This window comes from Triticum dicoccoides, chromosome 6A (assembly GCF_002162155.2).
Source record: "Triticum dicoccoides isolate Atlit2015 ecotype Zavitan chromosome 6A, WEW_v2.0, whole genome shotgun sequence".
Classification (NCBI taxonomy): Eukaryota; Viridiplantae; Streptophyta; class Magnoliopsida; order Poales; family Poaceae; genus Triticum; species Triticum dicoccoides.
Window position 1 is genome coordinate 127,826,761 of NC_041390.1, and position 26,065 is coordinate 127,852,825.

The following is a 26,065-nucleotide window of genomic DNA, read 5'->3' on the forward strand; positions in this document are numbered from 1 at the left end:
TCTCTTGGCTTCCTAGGGAAGTTGTCGGTTTGTATACGAGTGTTCTAACTAAAACGTTTGCGATGAGTGTTTTATATTGAAAAAGTGAATTAAACTATGGCTTGGGCGCCATTAATGGAGAGGACGCGAGCAAGGCGGACGGCCATGGAAATCAAAGGGCTCGCTTCCCAGTGAGCCTGCATAGCGTACAGCTCGCACGCTTCTCGGTGAGCCTGCGCACTCGAGAACAGCTTACACGCCTCTCGGTCAGCCTGCGCATTGAATGGTGCTCGCATGCCTCCCGTTCAGTCAAGGTCAAGCAGCTGTCCGCACGGCCATTAAAATCAAGACACGTGGCGTCACATGAATGGTTAACAAAATTTTGAATTTACTATAATTTAAAAACCAGACATCTCAATGTTTTGCCGGCAATCAACGGTGCCCCGATATTTGAAATTCATGCCCATTTCTTGCATGGGACCTAAGTATGCACCCAAGGACACCGATTTGATTTTTCAACCAATTTATATGCACTGGAGCATGTACATGTAGTTCAAATTTGAATTATGCACATAAAATGCATTAAAAACTCAGTTAATGCATAAAATGTCCAAACGAACACCGAAAAATCACAAAAATTCACACAACACTTCTGTTGTTCTATGTTGACATGACAAATTTTTTTGAAAGCAATAAGAGGCAATGGATATCGTTTCGTCCCCAAAGGTGAGACGTTTCCTACTGAAAACCATCATACTTGTTGTGAGAAACTCCGGTTTGTGAGAAGCATATACCCAAACCTGCCTCAAATGGGACAAAATTTATACCACGACATGTTGATGCCGCTACATGATAGCATACCAAGTTTCATGAATTTCAGACGAGTTTTGGATTTACTAGAATTTAAAAACCAGGCATGTCAATGTTTTGCCGGCAATCAACGGTGCCCTGGTGTTTGAAATTCATTCCCATTTCTTGCATCGGACCTAAGCATGCACCTAAGGACACGTATTTTATTTTTCAACCAGTTTATATGCACTGGAGCATGTGCATGTAGTTCAAATTTGAATTGTGCACATAAATTCATTGAAAACTCAGTTAATGCATAAAAATGTCCAAACAAACCCCGAAAAATCACAAAAATTCGCACAACAGTCTTGTTTTTCTATGTTGACACTCAGTTTTTTTTAAGCAATAAAAGGCAACGTATATCGTTTCGTCTCCAAAGGTGGCATGTTCCTTACCGAAACCATCATGCTTGTTGTGAGAAGCTCTGGTTTGTGAGAATCTTATACCCAAACCTGTCCCAAATGAGACAAAATTTGTACCACGTCATGTTGATGCCACTACATGATAGCATGCCAAGTTTCATGAATTTCAGACGAGTTTTGGATTTACTAGAATTTAAAAACCAGACATGTCAATGTTTGCGGCCGAGTGACGGTGGCAGGGTGTTTGAAATTCATTCTCATTTCTTGCATGGGACTTAAGCATGCAACCAATGACACATATTTGATTTTTCAATAAGTTTATATGCACTGGAGCATGTGCATGTAGTTCAAATTTGAATTATGCGCATAAGATGCCTAGAAAAGCCAGTTAATGTATAAAAATGTAGAAACGAACCCTGAATCACTCCAATTTTTTTGACGACACACCTATAGTTGCATGTTCACTATAGATATAAGTTCTAACAATTCAAACACCATCCTTTGTAGCTGTGACCCTATTACGTAATTCAAATGATCAAGACGATAAATCAAGTGGATCACACACAGTTTATTATCACCAACCATGTGAGATGCAACACAAAATATCTTGGAGCACCGTCGGTGTATAGTACGCCCATACGAGAGAGGGTGCGTCGGCTATAGTCCACAAGGCGCCAGTTCTAAATAAGGGACCGTGTTCGATGACACTTTGCGCGCCAGTTTTTTGGCTGAAGCGATTCTAAATTTTTGGCTTCCGCGGAAATATCTACTTTCCCGCCCCTCCCCCATACCAAAAGCCACATTTCCCCTTTTCCGTCTTCCTTTCCAAGTTTAAACCTTCACTCCTTGCTTGCAGCGCCGCCGCCTCCTCGCCGGCGACCCTCCTTCACGCTCCTCGGCCTCGCCTATCCAGGCAGGTATTCCACACCCGACTCCCATCCTCCTCCTCCTTCCACATCCCACATGCCCCTACCGCTGGCGCGAGCGCGATACCTTCCACCCAAATCATTGACCCCTCCACCAAATAAGCGCCGGCCTAAGCCATGGTGCACGCAGTATAGCCAGGACCTCAAGGAGCATTTGGCAGCGGAGAAGCAAATCGCAGCCGCATGCGCGGATGAGGTAGCGATGGCTGCCATTCGTGCCGACCCCCAGATCTTGAAGGAGCACCTTGCCATTTGCTAGCTATGCCGGTTATGCATGCTCGCTTTACCCGTTGCGTGTGCTGCTCCTACCTTTCCTTCACAAATTCTAGTGAATTGTGCTATTTAATTTTACCATGCAATATGTTGCTCTAGTGTATATGTTCTGTATGTCGTGCAGTGTGGTGCTCGCTTATTAACTATTTTATTAATTAGTCGTCATCTTCAGTTAACTGTTTGGTTCAATTTTGCAAATGTGATGTTCAATTCTTCAGGCTGCAATTTTATATTGTCTTCCATGTGAGAAATAAATCGAATTTATCTTTACAAATTTGTGGGTGCATTTTGTTATTGTATATCATGTAGGAATAAATTAAATTTGGTTGTAGTAAATACATGAGAAACATATATAATTACTACAATTGGCTGTAGTTAACTGTTTGGTCAACTATCTAATCTTCTATTAGGAGTATGTTATATTGTGCAATGTGGTGCTCAGTTAACATTTGGTTCATTTGTGGTGTTTAGTTAACTGCTTGGTTCAATGTTATATTGTGCAATGTGGTGCTCAGTTAATATTTAGTTCATTTGTTGTGGTGTTTAGTTAACTGCTTGGTTCAATTCTGCCATGCGATGTCCAATTGTCGTGGATAAAATTTTGTATTGTTATGCATGTGAGGAATAGATCGAATTTGGCTGTACTTAATACATGAGAAACATATACAAGTGCTATATTTCCTAGTTCTTAATCATGTTTGGTTTGGATAAATGGGTTTTCCCTGTGACTTGAATTAATTTGATGAATCTGTGTTCCTGAAGAGGACGAAGGATGGACGCTCAATCATCCACAGGCACTGGCCTAAAGTTACAAAGACTTTCAACATCAATGAAGGCTCAATATTCGCCTTCTGCTTCAGCAATTTTCCATATTAGATATATATGTCTATGTACCGTCTATGATGCTAATTTCGAAAGGTTATACATGTTGCATGTGAAACTTGGTCCTGGTGTAGTTGTGTAATGGGGTAGCTGAGTGTTGAAGCTATATGATGATGCACTCTGATGTATTTCAATTATGAAAATGAAATATATTATGTGCTTAATATGAACTGTCAATTAGATTAATAAATGGATTATGAATAATCGAATAATTAGCCTGCTAATTGGGTTTTGCTATTGCAAACAGTTGTTAAAAAAATACCGTGGGCGATGACCTCAGGCAACGCACACAGTTTCTAGGAATAAACCGTGTTGGATCAATGAACAATCACACATGACTTTCTCTTGAAAACTGTTTGCGTTAGGCCACCTTGCGCAAACATTTACCACATGAAAACTGTGTGTGATGGATAGCCTTTGCCACACAGTTTGTTCCACGGACCGTGTGTGATATATTCAATAACGCAAATGATTTAACGGAAAAAATTGTGTGTGATGTACCTGCAAACGGAAATGTTTTCCTTCGAGCGACTGTGTGGGATGTACATACGAACGGAAATGTTTAGCGGGGACTGACTGTGTGGGATGTACTTGCGATCGGAAACAATTTCACCGTATAATTGAATTTTTTAGCTCTACTGCACGTATTTCATATTTGAGCGCTCGCCAGTCGCACACAATCTCATTTTGCCGAACGTATGTCCAGGAGGGCATATCCCCGATGGTTTCTGAGTCGTGTGGGAAGGACCCCCCTATCACCCACACTCACTTGGCGACGGTTCCAGATGCCGTCGCGAAAATGGGTTTTAAACCGCTTGTTTCGGAGCTCACTGTACTAATGCAATGCTATCAGCTACATCACACACATACTTCCAACAATAGGGCATGCACATGCCAACACCCACATGATGCACATGGCTACAACCACATCACGAACATGAAAATAATTTGATTGAACACCTGCATTGCATCACTACCATCACCTCATGGGATGGGAACTGTTGTTGATCTGCCAACCATATCCTAGTCTAGATCTACTGCCACTATCTAGATGTGGCAAGATCAGTAGCAACCACGTCCTAGATATTCCCAGATCTTGCCATGGCAGTTCCCCCCCCTACAGATCAGTGATTCATGGGAAGGGTAGGAGATGGTGGGGTGCGGGTGGGGTGATGGGGATGGTGAGGGCGAAGAAGGGGACAAGGGATTCATGTGGCCGGCGGCTCAATTTGGGCTACACGTCGCCGATCTTGCCATGCCAACTTAATGGATACACATGCCCGGCGACGGAGATGGGGATGACGGGGACCAGAGGGGATGGGCGAGGAATTCACCTGGTCGGTGGCTCGATTTGGCCTACAAATCTTGGGATCTTGCCATGGCAACTTCAGGGAGTTACAGGCCGCTGATGGAGAGAAAGAAGGGACTGCAAGGGTTTCGGGAGGGTATCGGGATGGATGGAGGAGGGTGATGACCTCGGGTGGGACGCGCCGCGGTCAGGGTCGCGCGCTGACCAGGTCGTGCACTGACCAGGTCGTGCGCTAACCAGGTGCCCAGGTGGCGCGCTGATTGGGGTCGTTCAGGGGACAAGCGATCATGTCCGAACGTTTTCGTTCGGCTCGATCCGCTACCGGTCCGAACGGGGGCGTTCGGCGCGGCGACCCTATAGCCCGAACGTCAGCGCGTTATCGGCGTCCTAAATAAAATAGGAAACTACCTTTCATGATCGATCAAATGATATAAATTTCATATTGTGAATATTAATATATTTTTCTAAAAACTTGGTCAAACTTGTACTCCTTTGACTTTTGAAAAACAAATACACCTTATATAGAGGAACAGAGAGAGTATGTCACAAGCATGATTATGAAGGGTAAAAATGGGAAACTCAGGGAATGACTTACTTTTGGAAGTTTGAGAAATTTCCAATTTTTTTTTGATCTTATAGGCTTCAGCTTTGGCTATCATGTTTTCCCTGCCCTCAAGCCTAATGTTATTTCATCTTAGCAGGTAGACCTATGACATGAAATTCGGCCCTGCGTGGCGAATGATTGTAATAACCTTTTGTTTAATTAATCAATATATGGGGTGTCTTCTTTAAAAAAGACATGAAACCTATATATATAATTTGAATAGATTTTTTTTATCTTATTCTGGCCTGTAAGAGCATCTACAACCGGACCATTCAAACCTGTCTTAAACACCCGGGCACACCCGCCACGTCGGACTGACGAAAGGGTCTCAACCGGAAACACGCTCAAACCCGGCGGTCCGAAACTCGTCTCCTCCGTCGTCCGGTGGCGTCGCGTGGCGCAGCTCCGGCGGGCCGCGTAGTGCATTGCCTGATTATTTAAGTCGGCCGATGGCACCGAAACCCTACCATCCATCTACATTTTCTTCCTCCTGTCCGCCGCCGCCGCCACTTTCCACTCCACCTGTCCACCTAGTAACCATGCCCCACGCCACCGGGTGAGGAGCGAGCGCTTTCTGACACCAGAGCATTGTCTCGAACTCCTTGAGCAGATCCGGGCAAGGTGCGAAGCCCGGGTTGCCGCGGGGCTAGTGGATTCGGAGGAGGAGGATGAGCCGGAGGAGGAGGATGTGCGGGACACTGGCGACGGGGATCTGCAGGCGGAGCAGTAGGCCATCCTCAATTCCCTCCGGTCGGAGTCGGCTGCGGAGGCAAGACACCGTCGCCGGCAGGAGATGGAGGCGTAAGAGGCCGCGGACGTGACGAAGATGTTCGTCTATATGGATGAGATCGAGCAGGAGGAGAATGAGCCGCAGCCCTCCTACCCGCCCGTGTAGTCGGCGCCCGGCATCATCGTCGTGAATATTTTCGACGATGAAGAGTAGCTAGGGTAGTACGTAGATGTAGTATGTAAGATTATTTTTGCATGTTTTGTGTGATCTAAGGATAAAATATGAAAGAGACGGATGCAAAATGACTAATTTAAGGTGTGTTCGATCAGTGTTCGCAAACGCGTCTGGATGTTTGAGAGGCTGAATTTACAACGTCCGGCTGTAGACGCTCTAACGTAGCTTGCTGCTTTGTCAACAAAAATCAGCCAGAATGGTCAAATGGGGCGTCGCGGCCTGCAAGTGCGAGTGCAAAGATCCCCTTCCCCGGTCGTTGGGTCGTTCCGTGCGGCTGCGCCCGTCTTCTTCCTCCGGCCAAAACCAACGAAATAATAAAACACCAAAAATACCGAGTCAAAAACGCCCCCGCGACAAGGTCCCTCGGGCCACCTCCGCGTCCAGCGTCCTCCAACCCCCCTCCCCTCCCTTCCCGACCCAATCCGGAGAGCCCGATCCCGCCATGGCGTCGGAGATCGAGGTCCTCGAGGACACGACCGCCGCCGCGGCCGCGGTCGCCTCCCCCGCCGGGGCCGGCGGGGCGGCCGCCGCGGGGGAGGCGGAGGCGGCGGAGGAGGAGTCGCTCAAGGACGACGTGTACACGGGCGCCGCGTACGGGGACCTTGAGAAGCTGCACCGCCTCGTCGAGCTGGAGGGCCGGTCGGTGACGGAGCCCGACGGCCTCGGCTACCACGCGCTTCAGTGGGCCGCCCTCAACAACCGCGTCGCCGCCGCCCAGTACATCCTCGAGGTCCGCCATTTCCCCGAGCTCCCCAACACGTAGCTTCCAATTGCTGCTTGTTATAAACTGTGACGATGGAGGGGTGCCTCCTGCTGCTGCAGTTTAATTGTTTAGCAATCCAATTCGATAGCTGGCCTGCTTTGATCAGCCCCCAATTTCGCAGCCGAGGTGTAGTGTAGCTCCTGCTGAATGTTTTGTAATGTCGACACCCTTGTCGCACTTATTGTTGAAAATTTGCAATTGCCACGGCCGATGTGTGCTTTTGGTTCGTGCCTTGTAGTGACGGGAAAGTATAATACTATCCTTTTGTTGTGGGGTTCTTGGGGTTTGGTGATGTATGCACGGCATCATCGGGAAGCTGGTGTAGGTTTTGGGCTTGCCTTTATGCTGTTTTGGCATTTATCTGGTGAATGCCATGGTAGTATGGTTGGTGGGTAGCTCTGAGCAGGGCCAGTCCAAGGCTTCTTATATCTGCTTGATTAGTGCTTAGAGGGCCCTCTGAACTAGCCATTTTCCATATCTGTCGGGCATACAAACTTTTCTGAGTTATAATCCCACTGGACCAAACTGGATCATATACCATGTTGGTTGGTTCGTTTCAATTGTATACACACAGCTGTTAAGGTTTATTACAACCAACCTCTTTGACATCAGCTTTCTCAACTTAACCTCCTGAATATCTGTGGGGTTAATCATAGATGTAAGTGCCAGCTTCAGGATGGTTACCCATAGCACCTCTTCGCCGATCTTGACCTAATTTATCACAATTTTGCTATGCACTCCTTTACTGTTATATGCATTTTGTTTGCTATATGGTGTGATGATGGTTATTTGCTTGTTATCTGGACAGCACGGAGCAGATGTAAATGCTATAGACCATACAGGGCAAACAGCACTTCACTGGAGTGCAGTGCGTGGTCATATTCAAGCTGCAGAACTACTTCTGAAAGAAGGAGCTAAGGTTGATGCTGCTGATTTATATGGATATCAGGTTTGTGTACTAACTTATCTGTTGTACCCATGCCACTTGTCAACTCTAATGTTCCTTGCTATCTAATATGTTTTGGTTAGTTGACCCGAGGTCGATTTTGTGTGTGTGCGCGCCCGTGTACGTTTGTTTGAGGAGATTACTACCTCTGGCACAAAATAAGTGAACTTTTTATTTCGCGGTACACAGATACAGGTTAAGAAATGATGTAGCACTGCCATCGGCTCTCTGTTAATTGCCCTAATAACCTCTGTCTCTTACCGTAGTACGGTTTTGGCAGGATAGATGTACAAGTATGAACCATTTTTGTTCATGATAATAGTTATTATGGCTTTATCTTCTTTGTACCAACCCAATTTTGCTCTTCTAGCATGCAAATTTGACAACTGTGAAGATGCAACTTGCCGGTGACTGGTTTGGTTTACGTTAACTTTGGATGGAGATGACTGGTTTGGTTTACGTTAACTTTGAATTTTCGTCCAAATGCCAACCTGCAATATTTGTACTAACATTATTTATGTAATATGTACATTAGTTACTTAGTTATTTGTAGCACATACAAGTTTCAACAGAAGAATAAGTCAACGAGCCAGTGTTAGCTTTGTTTATGGAGTATTTTTTTATGGTTCCTTAATCAATCTACTGTAATGTCACAGACCACACATGTTGCAGCACAGTATGGTCAGACAGCATTTCTTTATCACATTATTTCAAAATGGAATGCTGATCCTGATGTCCCTGACAATGATGGCAGAAGTCCTCTTCACTGGTCTGTACTTTCTCCTCCTTTTTTTACATGTGTGCCCTTCTAAATATGCTTTGAAACATGACTACATGGTAGCCCTATTGACGTGTAAATATTCTTAACATTTGTAGGGCTGCTTATAAGGGATTTGCAGACTCCATACGCCTCCTTTTGTTTTTGGGTGCTTATAGGGGGCGGCAAGATAAAGAAGGCATGTATTCACTTTTTTACAAGCCTTCCTACCACCTTAAGATGAATCACGAAAGCATGAATTCTCCTTACTATTGGTTTCTTTGGGAGCTTGGTATTCATTCCATACATAAATACTTTCCATAGGTTGTACTCCTTTACACTGGGCTGCCATTCGGGGGAATATGGAGTCATGCACTGTGTTAGTTCAGGTTGGTAAGAAGGAGGACCTTATGGTGCAAGACAATACTGGGTTAACTCCAGCCCAACTTGCTGCTGATAAGAGTCACCGGCAAGTTGCATTTTACCTTGTGAGTATTATGAATTTTAAATGTGTTTTTTGTTAACATACTTGAGTAACTTTCTAGCATTTCAAGAGTCATTCTATCTCTATGGGTAATCAAATAGGTTTGTTGATTAAACTGCATGAAACACATAACTGATGGCTGCACTTTGTGTAGTTGCATGTGTTTGTCCTTGAGAATTATTGTACATACATGATTGCAAGTAGTTTCCAGTATTAGTGGAGTAAGTGCGTTCCATGGCTCCTGCTATTTTCCAATAGATTTTCTATAAGTTCTGCTACCCAACATTAGTTTTTTACCCCAAAAAGTGAACATCTGTGTTTATAGAGCACTAGTGATACTGAAAAGGAAGGACCAAAGCGGAAAATTGTGACCACTGCTCAAATTGCTCATCTATAACTTCCGTGGGTTGTGGAGAATATACTTTGGCCTATCGCCAGTCTAGATTACATACTTACAGTGGTCATTAGTACCCTCAATGTAAGATTTCTTCTGGTACAGCAGGCAAATGCTGAAGATCGACTCGATGGTTTGTTTGGTTTTATGCAGGGGAATGCTAGAAAAGTGCATGAAAGAGGATGTGGTGGGAACAATTATTTTGGGAAACTATCAAAATTAGGACTTGCCCCTGTGCTTTGGTGTATTATTATTGGCTTAATTGTTGCATATATACATTCAGTTATCGCAGGTATATTACTATTTGGACTCTCTTGAGACTCCTTAATTATCCAGTACTACATGACAATGATTATTTCCTTCTATGCAGGACAATACAACTCGAATATGACATTACTATTTGGTTTCTTTTCATGGTTGGGAGTTTTCCTTGCAATTGCTGGACTAGTTATGTTTTATAGATGTAGCAGGTAAACATCTGGTCAGGGTTTCTTATGTATTATTCTTACATACATAGTAACCTTTTGTCGGATCATGAGGTTTGGGAGAATAAGCATTCGTATCTTCTGTTTTGGTACCATATGCAATTTTGATCCTTTTTTAGTGGAAGTCATTTTGATCATTTGAAATTCGTTTGGAATGTGTATGACCATACTTGTTATGCAGGAAAGATCCTGGTTACATCAACAAGAATATAAGAGACTCGCAAACTCAAAGAGATGATGTAAGCATGAAAGATTTGGGTAGCCACTGTGGCATCCTATCGATATGTTGATTTCCTATTTATTAGATCGTCACCTTGAAAACTTGAAATATTATGCATAGTACAAAATGTGCAATGTTAATCTCGTGTGTTTGACCCCTCCAGGAACCTTTGTTGAAGAGGGGTCTAGATAACCCAGAACTTCTGGCTGGCAATTGGTCTCAACTATGTATTACTTGCAAAGTAAGTTATTTCCCTTTTCATTGTGTAATCACCAATCAGCAATCAAGTCGTTTTTCCTTTTTATCTTCAGCCTCAAATAATTATTATTTTTGTTATTTCAATAGATTGTGAGGCCCATACGCTCAAAACACTGCTCTACATGTGATCGCTGTGTTGAGCAATTTGATCATCACTGCCCTTGGGTTTCAAATTGCATCGGAAAGGTACTGATTCAGTCTTTTTGTATGTGGAACTTCATTATTTTTATAATCAAATACTACCTCCATTCTGGCTGACTTCCTAGAAGGCATGAAATCAGACTTTTCTAACTTGATTGTTAACATATAAAAAATATTTAGTTTGGTAAGGGAAAAATAGCATCATTAGACTTGTCATGAAAAATACTTTTTATTGTACCCTTTTTTGGTATGTTCTAGATATATGCCTACGAGAACTAATGGTTAAAGATGCATATTGAAGACTGTGTCAATGTCTAAAAACGCCATCAATTTACAAGCGGAGGGTGTATATTAATAATTTTGGATTAAAAAGTTGCATGTTTCAGCCCAGCATTGATAACTGAACTTGGTGTAAACACCCAAGCTGAGGCCAAGGAGCAAGAAAAGACTGTTCTGCGCCTAGTTGATGAATTGCAATTTCTTTTGTTCACTTTTTATTATTTATTATATATAAATTTGCGGCATCGTTCAGTCTAAGCAACAATTGGTTTCAATTGCAGAAGAACAAATGGGAGTTCTTTATGTTTCTTATCCTAGAAGTTTCTGCGATGATCATTACTGCTGCAACGGCTGTCATAAGTATGTATACATCTTCTTTTCTTTTGCCTGTACAATTTGTCGCATGGAAAATATCCTAATCTTTTATCATTTTTGTTGCTGCAGGAGTCGCAGGTGATCCAGGCTCTCCAGCATCGTTTGATGGATGGCTTAACTATTCAGCTATGAACCATCCTTGGGTGGTGTCTTTTGTTATAATGGATCTCTTCCTTTTCTTCGGCGTTATAACTCTAACAGTAGTTCAAGCATCACAGGTAAGAACAATCTCTGCGTTTACCTTTTCATCATCTATCAGCAGTTCATTCCACCCTTTGAGGTCTGTGCCCCAGATCGAATCCATGCCTAATACGTAGAACCAAATCTCCTGCTTTTTTGTTCTGGTTGTGAAATCTGCAAGGGTCCATCAGGTAAGGACATGTCTCCTGTGTCCTGTCATGGGCAACCAACTGAGGTCATCTAGAGCCTAGACTCCATCTAAGGATCTAGCAATTCCTTTTTGTATCTTTTTGTCACCGGCACAGTGTTGAAGCAGTTTCTAAACCACATGTCGCATTCTTTGATGAAATATATATGCCATTACATTGTTTTACCCATTCCAGTTCTGCTATGTTTCTACTATCCTTCTGGTGCCAAGTGTCAGCTATACTTTGTCTGCATTTCCTCTAGTCCAGTACTGATATGGACACGGCTTTATTCCGCTTATCCACATGCTTGTGTCGATATATAACTGTAGAGATAATAGCTTCTGCAGATGACATGATTCATCATATTTTCCATTGCTTATGTATTCCTTCTTTCGTACTTGAAATGGTTGGCTTCTTCTTGTGTCTGTAAAGATATGCAAATACGTGCTTGTATATAGCTTGTGTTCAAGCCACTCTTCTGCACAGTATCGATCATTTCTAAATTCCTGCCTTGCAGATATCCGGGAATATAACAACAAATGAGATGGCAAATGCCATGAGGTACAGTTATCTCAGAGGCCCAGGTGGTCGGTTCAGAAATCCATTTGATCACGGGGTGAGGAAGAATTGTTCTGACTTCTTCCTGAAGGGGTACAATGAGGATATTGAGAAGGTAGAACAGACGTCACATCCTGACGAGGAAATGGCAATTATTCACATGACAAGAGGTGCAGTCTCGCAGAATGGTGAGAGCGTGCCACTTCATGCTAATGGTGCTGACCATGTTTGTGCTGACTCACAAACCAACTCAAAATCGCATCGCCAAGTTAGTTCGTCTAAATGTTGCGATCACACTAAGAAGACTGACAAAACCCCTTTGGGCCTAGGGTTGGGCCTTGGACGAAACAATCCCTCTAGCCGTTATGCACGGAATCTTCTTCCCTTGTGACTCATTTGGAAAATGGCCCCTTGTTCCTTTGCGATTCATTTGGAGAAGGCAAGTGTTCTCTTATTCTAGTTGTATGTGTTCGTTACACCACCACAGTTGGCTGGCTATTTCTTCATATCGCGATCACTTCTTTCTGGCTGCACTGATATCGTCAAGGTCGATGACTAGATGCAGAGCCACAGATTCAGTGAGTACTGAGATGGCAAGAACACAAAAGGAGATTGAAGTTGTATGAGAGCTCCAAGCGGCAGAAAAATTCTGAAGGCATAATATTCTTTTGCGTGCAAAAAATGCACCATTGTACATTATGTTTGACATTTTGTATGTACATGAAGGGTTGATAGTTCAGATGCTGTCCTATTTTGGAAAATACAGTTGTACATTGGAAGAGCTGTAAATTACGAAGTAACCTAATGCTGGAACGTGATTTTTCCTATTTCTTTTTCGTTTTCAGTGTTGCTCTAGTGAGCGAAATGTTGGCTTCATTACCACTTTTTATGTAAACATGAATCGAATTTGTGTGAGTGCCAGTGTTACATATGAGACGGTGTGATCTCTAATCACCTTTTCCAGCTCTCTGGAGATGAAATGTACTGAAATGAACCTTTATATGGCGAGGGAGTTTGCTGCCCTTGAGTATAGTGCGCAAGCGTTTTTTTCTTTCAAACAAACCATTAATATCATTGCGATTCGTCTGCACCCCATACGGTATTTTATAAAAGATTTTGGCCAATGCTTGGTGATGATCTGATTGAGGAAGTTGGTGATGATCTGATTGAGGAAGTTTTGCAGGCGGTAAATAATTGCAAGATTCTGGATGGATGGAATAATACTTCAGTTGTGATGATCCCTAAGGTAAACTTTCCGGAGATGGTTACTTTATTTAGGCCAATCAGTCTATGCAATGTGGTACACAAAGTAATATCAAACATGTTAGCCTCTCAACTTAAAAGCTTTTCTTCCTGAGATCGCCAGTCCAACACAAAGTGCTTTCGTGCCTTGCCGAATAATCACGGAAAATGTGTTGGTTGCTTATGAGAGTTTTCACACAATAAAAAAAAGAGATGGAAATTATTAGTGCATCTAGAGCTTCCTTAGTGGTTTTGGAGTATTTTGAAGACAAATGAGTTAAAGGACTAATGCGTTTATGAGTGTACACAGGAGTTACAGTCCCTGAAGATTCGGTTTAACCGAGAAAAGACGACCCCTAAAAATGTATTGCTTTAAATGTATTGCTTCAAGTGAAGAATTTGGTGCGCCCTTTGAAGAAATTGAAGTGAAGAATTGGAAACTTGAAGACTTTGTTTTTTTAGTTTCTTTCTTCTTCTTTTGAGTCATAATAAACATCATATTGTTAAAGGGGGTTTAGGTGATACATAGACGTATTTTCGAAGTTGATGGAGACTCGACTAGATTGCGAGTCGTTCGTCGGCCCGACCTTTCACGGTACATCCAATAGCAGGTTAATTCTTTCAACTGGTGCAAATCTTTCTCCACAAAAGTTAAGAAAGTCAAAGCTGCCAAATCCCCAGCCTGGTATCAAGTTAGATCACCCGCGGCCCATGAGAGTGAACCGTATAGGTTCCATGGACAAATCTCAGGAGATGATGCTCCCCTAGCTTGCACCAACACACACAAACCCTAGACGGGAAAAATCTGAAAACCATACACGGTATTTGGTCACCCCGACATGGGTGTTTTCTGGTTGTTTTACTAACCTCTGAAAATAACAAAAATCAACCCCTTTATAATGGTCGTAGCCAGCCCACTTTATAGGCGACACCAACCCTGTATTCCTTAACTGCCGCATAAGCAAACCTAAAAAGATATGGACTCTCTCTCTCTCATATCTAAACTAATTGAAATCGTATCTAATTAAGTACCGACCACCTTAATCACGTAGGCAACCAGCCTCTACTCAAAAACAACTACTCCCTCCGTTCCCAATTACTTGTCTTAGATTTGTCTAGATATGGATGTATCTAGACTTATTTTAGTGCTAGATACCTCCGTATCTAGACAAATCTAAGACAAGTAATTTGAAACGGAGGGAGTACGTGACTAGCTAGACAACTTACTACTAGTACTTTCTCTTCTACGATGGTATCTTCCTCATAAAAAAAAACTCACGTAACAAATATTTCTAGTGATCCGATTTTTTTAATTGGAACACCTTGCATTCCAAGAAATCACCGTGGACCAGCCATGTCGGCGGTCACCGCATCGGTTACAACTTTTGGGAGGTTTACCGACCACACATGGAGGCCGGCATTGTCGTCCCTCCTACCAATAGCCGCAAGTTCATGGGCAGGAACGTTACACAAGCGAGGGCAGAAGGTGACTTTCCACTCAATAAAACCAAGTTGGAGGAGGTATTTGATCTCACGAAAGAGGATGCCCAGGGTGGAACGATCCAGTGTAGTTGTCGTGACAGCCTGCTGGATCCCGGTACAGTCAGTTTCAAAAACAACCCGTCCCATTCCATGGCCCTCTGCTAGCTTCATTGCATTCATCAGGGCACACGCCTCGGCATGTAGGGCTTCGCACATGTGTGTTAGTTTACCCGCTGTCGCGAAGATCACCTCTCCCGAATGATCCTGGGCGATGCAGCCCCAGCCAGCATGCCGGGACTCCGGGTCGAAAGACCCATCAATATTAATCTTGACAACATCCGTGGCCGGGCAATTCCATCTGGGCTTTGGTTTTGTGTTGCTGCTTCCTTGCTCCCCAAAAAACAGACGCCATTCCGCAATGTGTTTTGCCACCGTGAACCCAAACTCCTGGGTCGAGGCTCTCTGAGTGTTGTGGTTCGCCTTGTTTCCCTCCGTCCACCACAACCATAGAGAGACAGTTCGTATGTAGCTTCTCATCCTCAGGCAGGGAAACAATGAGGCTAAGGAGTTGGCGCGGTGACTGGCATGATAGTAGCTTCTGCCTAGTCTACTCCAGCCCGCATGCCCTCCACATCTTCTTCACCTCCTTGCAACGAAGAAAAAGATGTCCTCCATCTTCCTGTAATCTGTGGCATACCACACAGTTCGTCTCCAGCTGCACGCCGATTCGTTCCACATTCCTCAACAGAGGATGGCTGTTATGGGCTAGTCTCCACATAAAATGATGTACTTTCCCAGGGCATTTTACCTTCCAGAGCTGCCGCCACATCCTCCTGTCATCGTTTCCCCCGAACAAGCTTTCCCCCCGCGGTCGCGGCCGTTGTCTATGGAGCATGTCAGTGTAAACCCGGTGAGCCGATCTGACCGAGAACAAACCCTTGTTGTCAAATTGCCAGGCCACAAAATCCTCATGGTGTTCAAAAATTGGAATCTGCAGGATCACTGCTGCGTCCCCCTGGCTGAAAGACTGTTGCATTAACTGCTCATCCCAGGCGTGAGAGTCTGGGTCAATAAGTTCAGAGACTCTTGTCAACAAGTTAGCTCCCTGAGGAGTGCGCGGGAAACGTACTAGTCCCGACGACATCCATGGATCATGCCAAATACGAATCTGCTGCCCGTCGCCCACCCTCCAAACCATTCCCTCTCTGACCACTTGGATCCCTTGCAGGATACTACGCCACACATAGTTGATTCCGGGTGTTGGTACCGCCGATAGAAGGTCGCCACTGGGATAATACTTGGCGCGTAGGACTCGGGCGCAAAGGGAGTCAGGAGCTTGGAGAAGGCGCCAGACTTGGCGGGCAAGCATGGCGATGTTGAAGGCGTGTAGATCCCGAAATCCAAGGCCGCCTTGCTCTTTTGGCAAGGTCATTCTCTCCCAGCCCACCCAGTGGTGTTTATGTTCATCGTCTTGGTTTGCCCACCAGAACCGGCAAATCATAGTGCAGATGTCATCACAGAGGCCCTTTGTCAGGTCAAAACAAGCCATGGCATAGGTGGGAATAGCTTGGGCCACTGTTTTGATCAGGATCTCCTTCCCTTTCTTCGATAAGAGCCTTATCTTGTACCCTTGGAGTAGCTCCCAGATTTTGTCCCGGATGTATTCGAAGCATAACTGCCGGGATCTGCCCACGTAACTAGGGAGGCCCAGATATTTCCCTTGCAGTCCTTCTCCTCTTAGGCCCAGACTATGGAGCAACGCTTGTTTCTTTTGGAGCGGGGTGTTCTTGCTGAATTGTATCGCAGATTTGTCCCGGTTAATCGTTTGACCCGACCCCCTTTCATAAACCTCTAAGATCTCATTTATGGTGGCCATACCCTCCTCCGTAGCCTCCATGAGAAGAAGCGAGTCGTCAGCAAAGAGCAGGTGGGTTATGGACGGGGCAGTAGGTGCAATCCTTATGCCCCGGATCTAGCGCAACTCCTCCGCACGGTTGATCAAAGAAGATAGACCTTCTGCACAAATCAGGAAAAGGTACGGTGAGGCCGGATCTCCCTACCTCAAACCTCGCCTCGGTATCACCATTTCAGTACAACCATCATTGATTTTGAAACGGTATCGGACAGTAGTCATGCACTTGCAGATCAGGGCCACAAACGCCGGTGCAAAATCGAGCTGGAGCATGATCTTCTCCATGAAAGCCCACTCCACACGATCATACGCCTTACTCATGTCAAGTTTCAAAGCTGCAAAATGCATGCTGCCCGTCCTCTTCCTCTTTAAAAAATGGGTCATTTCATAAGCCAAGATAGTACTGTCCGAGATCAGCCTACCTGGGGCGAAAGCACTTTGGTTGGGTGATATTATTTCGCTCAAAATACTCTTCAGACGGTTGGCGAGTACCTTGGACACCAGTTTGTACGCAACGTTACAGAGGCTAATCGGGCATAGATCCTTTAGTCTCTCTGGGTTTTGAACCTTTGGGATCACCACCACTAGTGTGTCATTCCATCCCTCGGGTATACTGCCGCCTTGTAACACGTGCAAAACCTCGTGAACAACATCCTCCCCAATCAAATGCCAATAGTGTTTATAGAAGATGGTCGGGAGGCCGTCCATCCCCGGGGCTTTAAGGTCGCCAATGCTATCCAGTGCTTCCTTTACTTCATCTGCCGTAAATTCAGCGAGGAGGTGATCATTCATCTGTTGAGTAACTTTGGGAGCGATGTTGTTCAAGATTTCCGCCATTGCCGAACCTGCCACGGGGGTAAACAAGTTAGAGAAATAGTTAGTTACGAGGGCCTTCAAACCCTCCTCCCCTGACACCTCGACTCCATCCTCCCTTTTCAACATGTGGATCGTATTCTTTTTCTTCCTCTCCGAGGCAAAGGCCTGGAAATATTTTGTATTTTGGTCTCCTTTTGACAGCCAGTTCGCATGGGCTCTTTGACGATAAACCAGGTCAAGTTGATCCTCTAGCTTTTCCAGTTTATATTTCACTGTCATCTCCCTTCGAAGTTGGGCTTGTGAGATTGGTTGGCGCCGGACTTGCTCGAGTTCGTCCTTCAACTTCCTGGCCCTTTTCTGGAGATCTCCCAACACGTCACGGCTCCACGTGTGGAGAGCTTTATTTATGGCTCCCAGCTTGCTCGCCATCGACGGTCCTTGTGCCCCTTCCCGCGCCTCCCACACGAGCTCGTCACACCCCTCCTCAAGTAGCCAGCATGCTTTGAACCGTTTGGCCTGTGGACCACATTGCCTTCCCCCCATTCTCCTCGTATCATGGAGCCACAGAACCACGGGCCTATGATCTGAGTGGTGTGGATCACCGTTCACAACTCTGTAGTATGGAAAACGAGCACACCATGACGGCGAGGCCACAACCCTGTCATGCCTCTCCCGTATATACCCATCAACACGAAAATTATTATTTCACCAGGTAAAAACGTCACCCTCAAAGCCGAGGTCACTGAGATTACATGTTTGTAAAGCATCGCGGAAATTCTGCATTAGGGAGTGTTCTCTAGGGACACCTCCTTGTTTCTCATGGTTGAACAAAATCTCATTAAAATCTCCAAGACAGACCCAGGGTAGGTTAGATTGATGATTCAGAGTTCTCATGAGCCGCCAAGTCTCCACCTTCTTCTCCATGCGTGGTTCTCCATAGATACCCGTGAGCCGCCATTTGAAACCATCTTCCTCCTGAACTATGACATCAATGTTGAAAGTGCAACTATCCCTAGGTGGTTTTGGTAATTCATAACAACATATAGCTCACTGAGCTAATGCCATTCCAAGATGATCATTTCAGGAAAGCTCAATGATTGGCATGGCATGGATGGTGAAAGCGGAACCCTCAAAATGCTAAGGACAAAGGATTGGCTCTAGCTCATATGCTCAAGACTCTTCATTTTACATTTTAGTGGTCCAAGATCACATTGAGTCCATAGGAAAAGCCAATACTATCAAGGAGGGATGAGGTGTTGCTTAATGAGCCTCTTGCTTCATGTGCTTAATGATATGCTCCAAAATCCTCAGCTACTTTCCCATATCCACATTTGACCTAAACCCAAAGCCAAACTCGGCCCTACCGATTCTTTCAACCCGGCGCCACCGAGTTTCACTTGTCATAGCCATTGCCAAACCCTAAGCAAATCGGTTCTACCGATAGGGATCTCGGTCTCACCGAGATGGGATTGCAATTTCTCTGTTTCCTTTTCGTAACTTTTCAGTCTCACCGAAAGAGCGGATCGGTCCCACCGAGATTGCAATGTAAACTCACTGTTTCCTTTTCGTAATATTTCGGTCTCACCAAGAAGAGCGAATCGGTCCCACCGAGTTTGCCTGACCAACCCTCTGGTTAGCTTATTATCAAATCGGTCTCACCGAGTTTGTGTAATCGGTCTCACCGAGATTACGTTATGCCCTAATTCTAACCATATCGGTCCTACGAGTTGCATGTCAGTCCCACCGAAAATCTCTAACGGTCACTAGGTTTACTATTTCGATCCGACCGAGTTTGTTGATTCGGTCCCACCGAGATTGGTAAATTGTGTGTAACGGTTGGATTTTGTGTGGAGGCTATATATACCCCTCCACCTCCTCTTCACTCGTGGAGAGAGCCATCAGAACACATCTACACTTCCAACTCATATGTTCTGAGAGAGAACCACCTACTCATGTGTTGAGGCCAAGATATTCCATTTCTACCACATGAATCTTGATCTCTAGCCTTCCCCAAGTTGCTTTCCACTCAAATCTTATTTCCACCAAATCCAAATCCCGTGAGAGAGAATTGAGTGTTGGGGAGACTATCAATTGAAGCACAAGAGCAAGGAGTTCATCATCAACACACCATTTGTTACTTCTTGGAGAGTGGTGTCTCCTAGATTGGCTAGGTGTCACTTGGGAGCCTCCGACAAGATTGTGGAGTTGAACCAAGGAGTTTGTAAGGGCAAGGAGATCGCCTACTTCGTGAAGATCTACCGCTAGTGAGGCAAGTCCTTCGTGGGCGATGGCCATGGTGGGATAGACAAGGTTGCTTCTTCGTGGACCCTTCGTGGGTGGAGCCCTCCGTGGACTCGCGCAACCGTTACCCTTCGTGGGTTGAAGTCTCCATCAACATGGATGTAGGATAGCACCACCTATCCGAACCATGGGAAAAACATCCGTGTCTCCAATTGCGTTTGAATTCTCCAAACCCTTCCCTTTACATTCTTGCAAGTTGCATGCTTTACTTTCCGCTGCCAATATACTCTTTGCATGCTTGCTTGAATTGTGTGATGATTGCTTGACTTGTCCTAAAATAGCTAAAATTTGCCAAGAACTAAAATTGGGAAAAGGTTAAGTTTTTATTTGGTCAAGTAGTCTAATCACCCCCCTCTAGACATACTTTCGATCCTACAAATGGTATCAGAGCTTTGGTCTCCATTTGCTTTGATTTCCATAGCTTTTGGTGGTAATAGCCTTGGTTTCACAACCTATGAGAGTATGGCGTCTAGAGAGGGAAATTATCACCGTAGAGGTCCTTACTTTGATGGTACTAATTTTGCTAGTTGGAAGCATAAAATGAAAATGCATATTCTTGGACATAACCCCGCCGTTTGGGCTATTGTGTGTGTTGGTTTGCAAGGTGACTTCTTTGATGGGAGATAACCAAACCATGAAGCTACCGCGGATGAGTTGAAGATGTTGCAATACAATGCTCAAGCTTGTGATATTCTCTTCAATGGATTGTGCCCCGAAGAATTCAACAAAATCAGCCGTCTTGAGAATGCAAAGGAAATTTGGGACACTTTGATTGATATGCATGAAGGTACCGACTCCGTCAAGGAATCCAAATTGGATGTGCTTCAAAGTCAACTTGACAAGTTCAAAATGAAGGATGGTGAAGGTGTCGCTGAAATGTACTCTAGGCTTGCTCTCATCACAAATGAGATTGCCGGCTTAGGGAGTGAAGAGATGACCGATAGATTCATCATCAAGAAGATTCTAAGAGCCTTGGATGGAAAATATGATACCGTGTGCACATTGATCCAAATGATGCCTAATTACAAAGATCTCAAGCCAACGCAGGTAATTGGAAGAATTGTTGCTCATGAGATGTCACTTAAGGATAAAGAGGAACTTCACAACAAATCAAGTGGTGCCTACAAAGCCTCATGTGAAGCCCCTACATCATCAAGTGAGAAACAAAACTTTAATGAAGAATTGAGCTTAATGGTGAAAAACTTCAACAAGTTCTACAAGAGTAGAAGCAAAGATAGAAGCTCCAAGTCAAGGTCCTACAATGACAAAAGATCTTCTAGTCGAGAGCGAAACTGCTACAATTGTGGAAGACCCAGACACTATTCCAGTGAGTGTACGGCTCCCTACAAGAGAAGAGAAGACTCTCCAAAAAGAAGAAGCAAAAGAGAAGAATCACCACCAAGAGAGAGAAGGAGTAGAGATGATCGTTATGAACGAAGACACTCACGGAGAAGCAAGGATTCGTAAAGGAAGGAAAAATCATCAAGGAGCTACACAAAACGAAGACATCAAGCTCATGTTGGTGAATGGGTATCCGGCTCCGACTCCGACAACCACTCCGAGAGAAGTTATCACTCCGATTCCGAATAACAAGATGAAGGTGTTGCCGGTCTAGCACTTGTGTCAACCAACTCCTACGACATATTTGACTCACCAAATGAAGGAATTGGAAGATGCTTCATGGCCAAAGGTCCTAAGGTAACACACCCCAAGTATGTTGATTTTAATAGTGATGAAGATGACTTGTTAGGTGATGATGATTTACTTGTTGACAACTCTAGTGATGAATACTATGATGAAACGTCAATTAATCATGCTAATCAAGATAAAACGAATGACAATGATAAGGAGAAGATTGAGGCTCTAACTAAAGAACTAAACACTCTTAAGTTATCTCATGAAACTATCTTCGAAGATCATCGAGAACTTTTAAGAGCTCATGAGAAGTTACGCTTTGAAAAGCTCAATCTTGAGCAAGAGCATGAGTTTTTAAAGGCAATCAATGATGATCTCCGCAAGAAAAGTTCTTCTTACATTGCCAAGCGTTTACTCTTATCCACTTACATGCCTCAAGTCAAGTCTAGTAACAAGAACAAGAAAGATTCTTCCTCTAGTAGTAACAATGATCATGCTAAATCCAATATTGTTGCTTCTAGTAGTTCTCTTGATTCCACTAATGATTCTCTTAGCCAAGTTACACTTGAGCAAGAAAATAGCTTATTGAAGGGAATTATAGAGAAAGGAGTGTACAAAAGCCTTGCCGGGAGTAAGCAATTCGAGGAAATTGTGCGCAAGCAAGGAAGGCACCGGAAGAATCAAGGTGTTGGTTTTGAACGAAAGTTCAATGCCAATGGAGTTGAGTGGGAAGAAGATCAATACCCCAAGACAAAGTTTGTTCCTCAACAAGAGAAGTATGATCCTACTTCCTTCAAGGGGACACAAGCTCAAGATGATCTTCCACCACAAGACTACAAGCAAAAAGGCAAGGACAAGCTTCAAGAGGAAATTGATGCATTTGAAGAAGCTCCTAAGACCTTAGTCAAGTGGATTCCCAAGACCACTTCAAGTTCCACTTCATCAAGTACGACTACAACTCCAAGGATTCCCATCAAGATGGTGTGGACCCAAAAGAAGAAGAACTAGAGAGTTCTTGAGGGTGACTCTGCCAACATACTTCACTCTTATCATTTTGGCAAGAACAAGTGCAGTCAACTTCCACATCTTGCACTAGTTCAAGGAGTCACAAACCCTCTTGTTGGTAAGACAAGGGACAAGGTAACCTAAAAGTTTTCATGGACATCATCTTGTGTGTGCATCACTCTATGTCTATGGAGATCCTTGTTTGTTCCTTGTGGGACTAACCCGTGTAGGTATTGAAAGTGCAATTCACTCAAATGGATAGCTCCAAGTGATCTACATCAACATTGAGCATCCACATCTTCAACATCTACATGAAGTCATCATCGACAAAACCAAGGTTAGTTCATCCCTCTTAGGGGGGATATCACATCTAGGGGGAGCTTTACTCTAAGACTTGAGCTAAAGCAACTCTAAAGATGTGAACACAACAATGCTTTATGTAAAAGTGGTAACCCCACTTGAGCTTAAACAATGAGTATGACCTATGATCAAGTGTTCTCACTTGACTCCTAAGTCAATATACTCATATATAGATGACCTAGTCATCGCCAATTGCTTGATAGATGCTAGAATAGGTTGTGCATGCTTTGTCACATATTTCAATTGCCATTTTATTGTGTGAGCATGTTGGTTGCATATTTTACTCATTCGAGAACATACACTTGTTGTTTTGATTATTTGGTTTTATTTCCTTTTGCCAAGTGGATGGACAAGAATGCCTAAGAACCTCCTCTAGCTATCTATGCTTTTCTCGTCTCAAACTCTATTCATGCTACATCACAAAATTTGATCAAGTCAGATTCGAACCACTCTGTGTGAGGAGCACTCGGAGTCCCCGATTCGTCATAGACTTAAACTTCCAAAACCTCTTTGTGATTCTCGGTCTGACCGATATCCTACTTTCGGTCCTACCGAGATCATTAAGTTGATCTGAATTTTTGATCTCGGTGCAACCAATTTGAACCATTCGGTCACACCGAGTTGCAATAACTGTATACAGTTTTGCATCTCGGTGCCACCGAGTTGTTCCACTCGGTCACACCGACAGGGTCAGGCTATATATAGGCACGGGCAAAAAATTTGGAAATTTCTCCGAACCCCTTCGCCCACGCGATAGCTCGCTCTGCCAACGTGGTCTCCGGATCGTCTCCTTGCCGCCAGCCGCCTCCAGTCGTTGGTCTCCATCGCTGTCAACGGAATTCAACCCCGCCGTTGCCGCCGTAGCGAGTCTCCGCCGAACTAGGGTATGGACTCGATCTTTGTGCTATCCCCAATCTGATTCCTAGCACATTGTGATCTTATTGTTTCTAGCCACGATTGAAACACTCCTATCCAGTCAATGCGTTCGTAGAATAGGATTGATTCAAAAATTTTAGGGCTAGGTTTCCGCCGAAACCATCTTGGACCCACCGAGTTGAAAAACTCGGTCCCACTGATTTGGCTCATGCCATTGCACAAGTGAGACTCGGTCTGACCGAGAATTACTAATCGGTGTGACTGATTTTGGAACTTTGTGAAACCCTAGCAGTCTCGGTGCCACCGAACTGTGACTCGGTCTGACCGAGTTCACTAGTTTAGGTTCCAAAACTGCTTCGTATCACCGAGTTTAAAAATCGATAGATCCGAAATGATTTCTGTGGGAAACTAAAACTAAGATTTTGAATCATTCTTTTGCAAAAATCTCTACATTTTGTGATGCTCATCCACTCTACCTCATCTATAAACTGTTCACAGGGTCAGCAGTCAGCTTGTTCATCATGTCAGATCAGAGTGATAGCCAAAACCTGTCAGAGCAACAAGTGCACATGAGTGAGGGCACTAGTCCCTCCAGTTCCTCAGATGAAGGCAGCAGGAGCACTCCTAGTAACTTGCCAAAAGCTGCCACCAGACAAAGGAAGAAAAGAACCTCAGAATCAGAGGATGAGGACTATGTGGCAGAAGAAGAAGCCACTTCCAAGAAAGTTGTGCTCAAGAAGGAATATGGCTCAGCTCAAAGCACAAAGCCAGGATTGAAAATTAAAAGGCCAACAGGAAGGCAGCCTATGCCAAAGGCCAGAGCATCTACTCAAGTCCCTTTGGGATCTGAACCCAAAGAGGCTGCTGCAGAAGGGAAGAAGAGGAAGGAGAGGATCAAAAAGACCACTGCTAGAGTGCTTGGGAGATCCTCAATCATGAGAGATTCTAAAGAGGAAGAGGAAGAAGAGGTTGCTGCACCAGCACCCAAGGCACAAAAGCTGATGGGTGATGCTATAAAGTCAGGGGCTGCAACATCAAAGCCCAAAGAAGCACCCAAAGCAGCCTCCAAGCCCAAGAGTGCACCTAAGAGGAATACCAGGAGCATACCAGCTGCTGAAAAGAACAAGGCCCCAGTGCCTGACACTTCAGAAGAAGAGGAAGGCCAAGTTCTCAGGAAGCTAAAGCCCAAGATCCCAGACCACAATGATGCTCATCCTGTGGCTGAGGACATGAAGATCAGAAGAGACTCAGGGCTGAGAAAGTGGAGAGCAGAAGATCCATATGCTACAAGAAGAAGAACCGCTGTTGACTATAGGTTCCACACTAAGGAACAGCAGGACTTCTATGAGACAGTCTTGTTGGATAAGAAGTCCATTGTTTGTGACATGAGATGGGTAGATTGGCAGTTCATCAAGGACAATGAAGAGCACTATCCTGGAGTGCAAGACAGCTTCAAGGCTTGTGGAGTAGTAGACTTTGTTGGGCAGAAGCTCACAAAGTGGAATGAAGAGCTGATCATGCAGTTCTACTCCACAGCACACTTCTATCCAGGTGGGAGGATTGTGTGGATGTCTGAAGGTACGAGGTACCAATCAACAGTCGCTGAGTGGGCACAGCTCATCAATGCCCCAGAGGAGCATGAGGATGACTTAGACATATATGCCAAGAAGAAGATGGACCACAACTCTATGTCCAACATGTACAAGGAGATTCCAAACAAGGCACTTGATACTTTCAAGTTTGGGTCTGTACATTATCTTCTGTCAGGGTTGCCAACTATCAATTGGATTTTGAGGCACACTCTGTTGCCCAAGTCAGGTGATCACAAGATGATCAGAGGCCATGCAATCAACTTGCTTCATATCTTTGATGTGCCACAGAAATTCAAAGTCGTGAGCCTCATGGTAGAGACCATCAAGAGAACTGCAGCAGATCAGAAGAGGAGCTGTGGTTATGCCCCTCAGATCCAGGAGCTGATTAACTCCAAGATGGGCACATGCATATACCTATTGGACAAGGAACATTTCCCTATCCATCCAGATTTTGAAGATAATGAAGTTGTGATGAACAAGGATGATCCATCATCAGTTCATGCTCAAGCACAGAAGGAGAAGGCAAGGAAGGAGAAAGCTGCAAAGATGCCAACTCAAGAGGAGGCATTTGAGTATTTCCTGAAAACCAAGCAAGAGCAGCTTAGTTACTTGATTGCTTCCACACCGAGGATTGAGAAAGGACTGGCCACCCTCACTCAGAATCAGGC

The 26,065-nt window shown here is 44.4% G+C and overlaps 1 protein-coding gene across 1 annotated transcript; it reads left to right on the forward strand.

Moving 5' to 3' along the window:
• Nucleotides 1–6,439: 6,439 nt before the first annotated feature.
• On the forward strand, nt 6,440–13,127 carry LOC119316236 (protein S-acyltransferase 24-like). The gene is made up of 13 exons (XM_037590546.1): nt 6,440–6,878; nt 7,720–7,860; nt 8,514–8,626; nt 8,734–8,813; nt 8,939–9,102; nt 9,646–9,784; nt 9,863–9,962; nt 10,159–10,216; nt 10,361–10,438; nt 10,543–10,641; nt 11,157–11,235; nt 11,320–11,468; nt 12,136–13,127. The coding sequence occupies exons 1-13, from the start codon at nt 6,591–6,593 to the stop codon at nt 12,565–12,567; spliced, it is 1,920 nt and encodes a 639-aa protein (XP_037446443.1). The 5' UTR covers nt 6,440–6,590; the 3' UTR covers nt 12,568–13,127.
• Nucleotides 13,128–26,065: the final 12,938 nt, after the last annotated feature.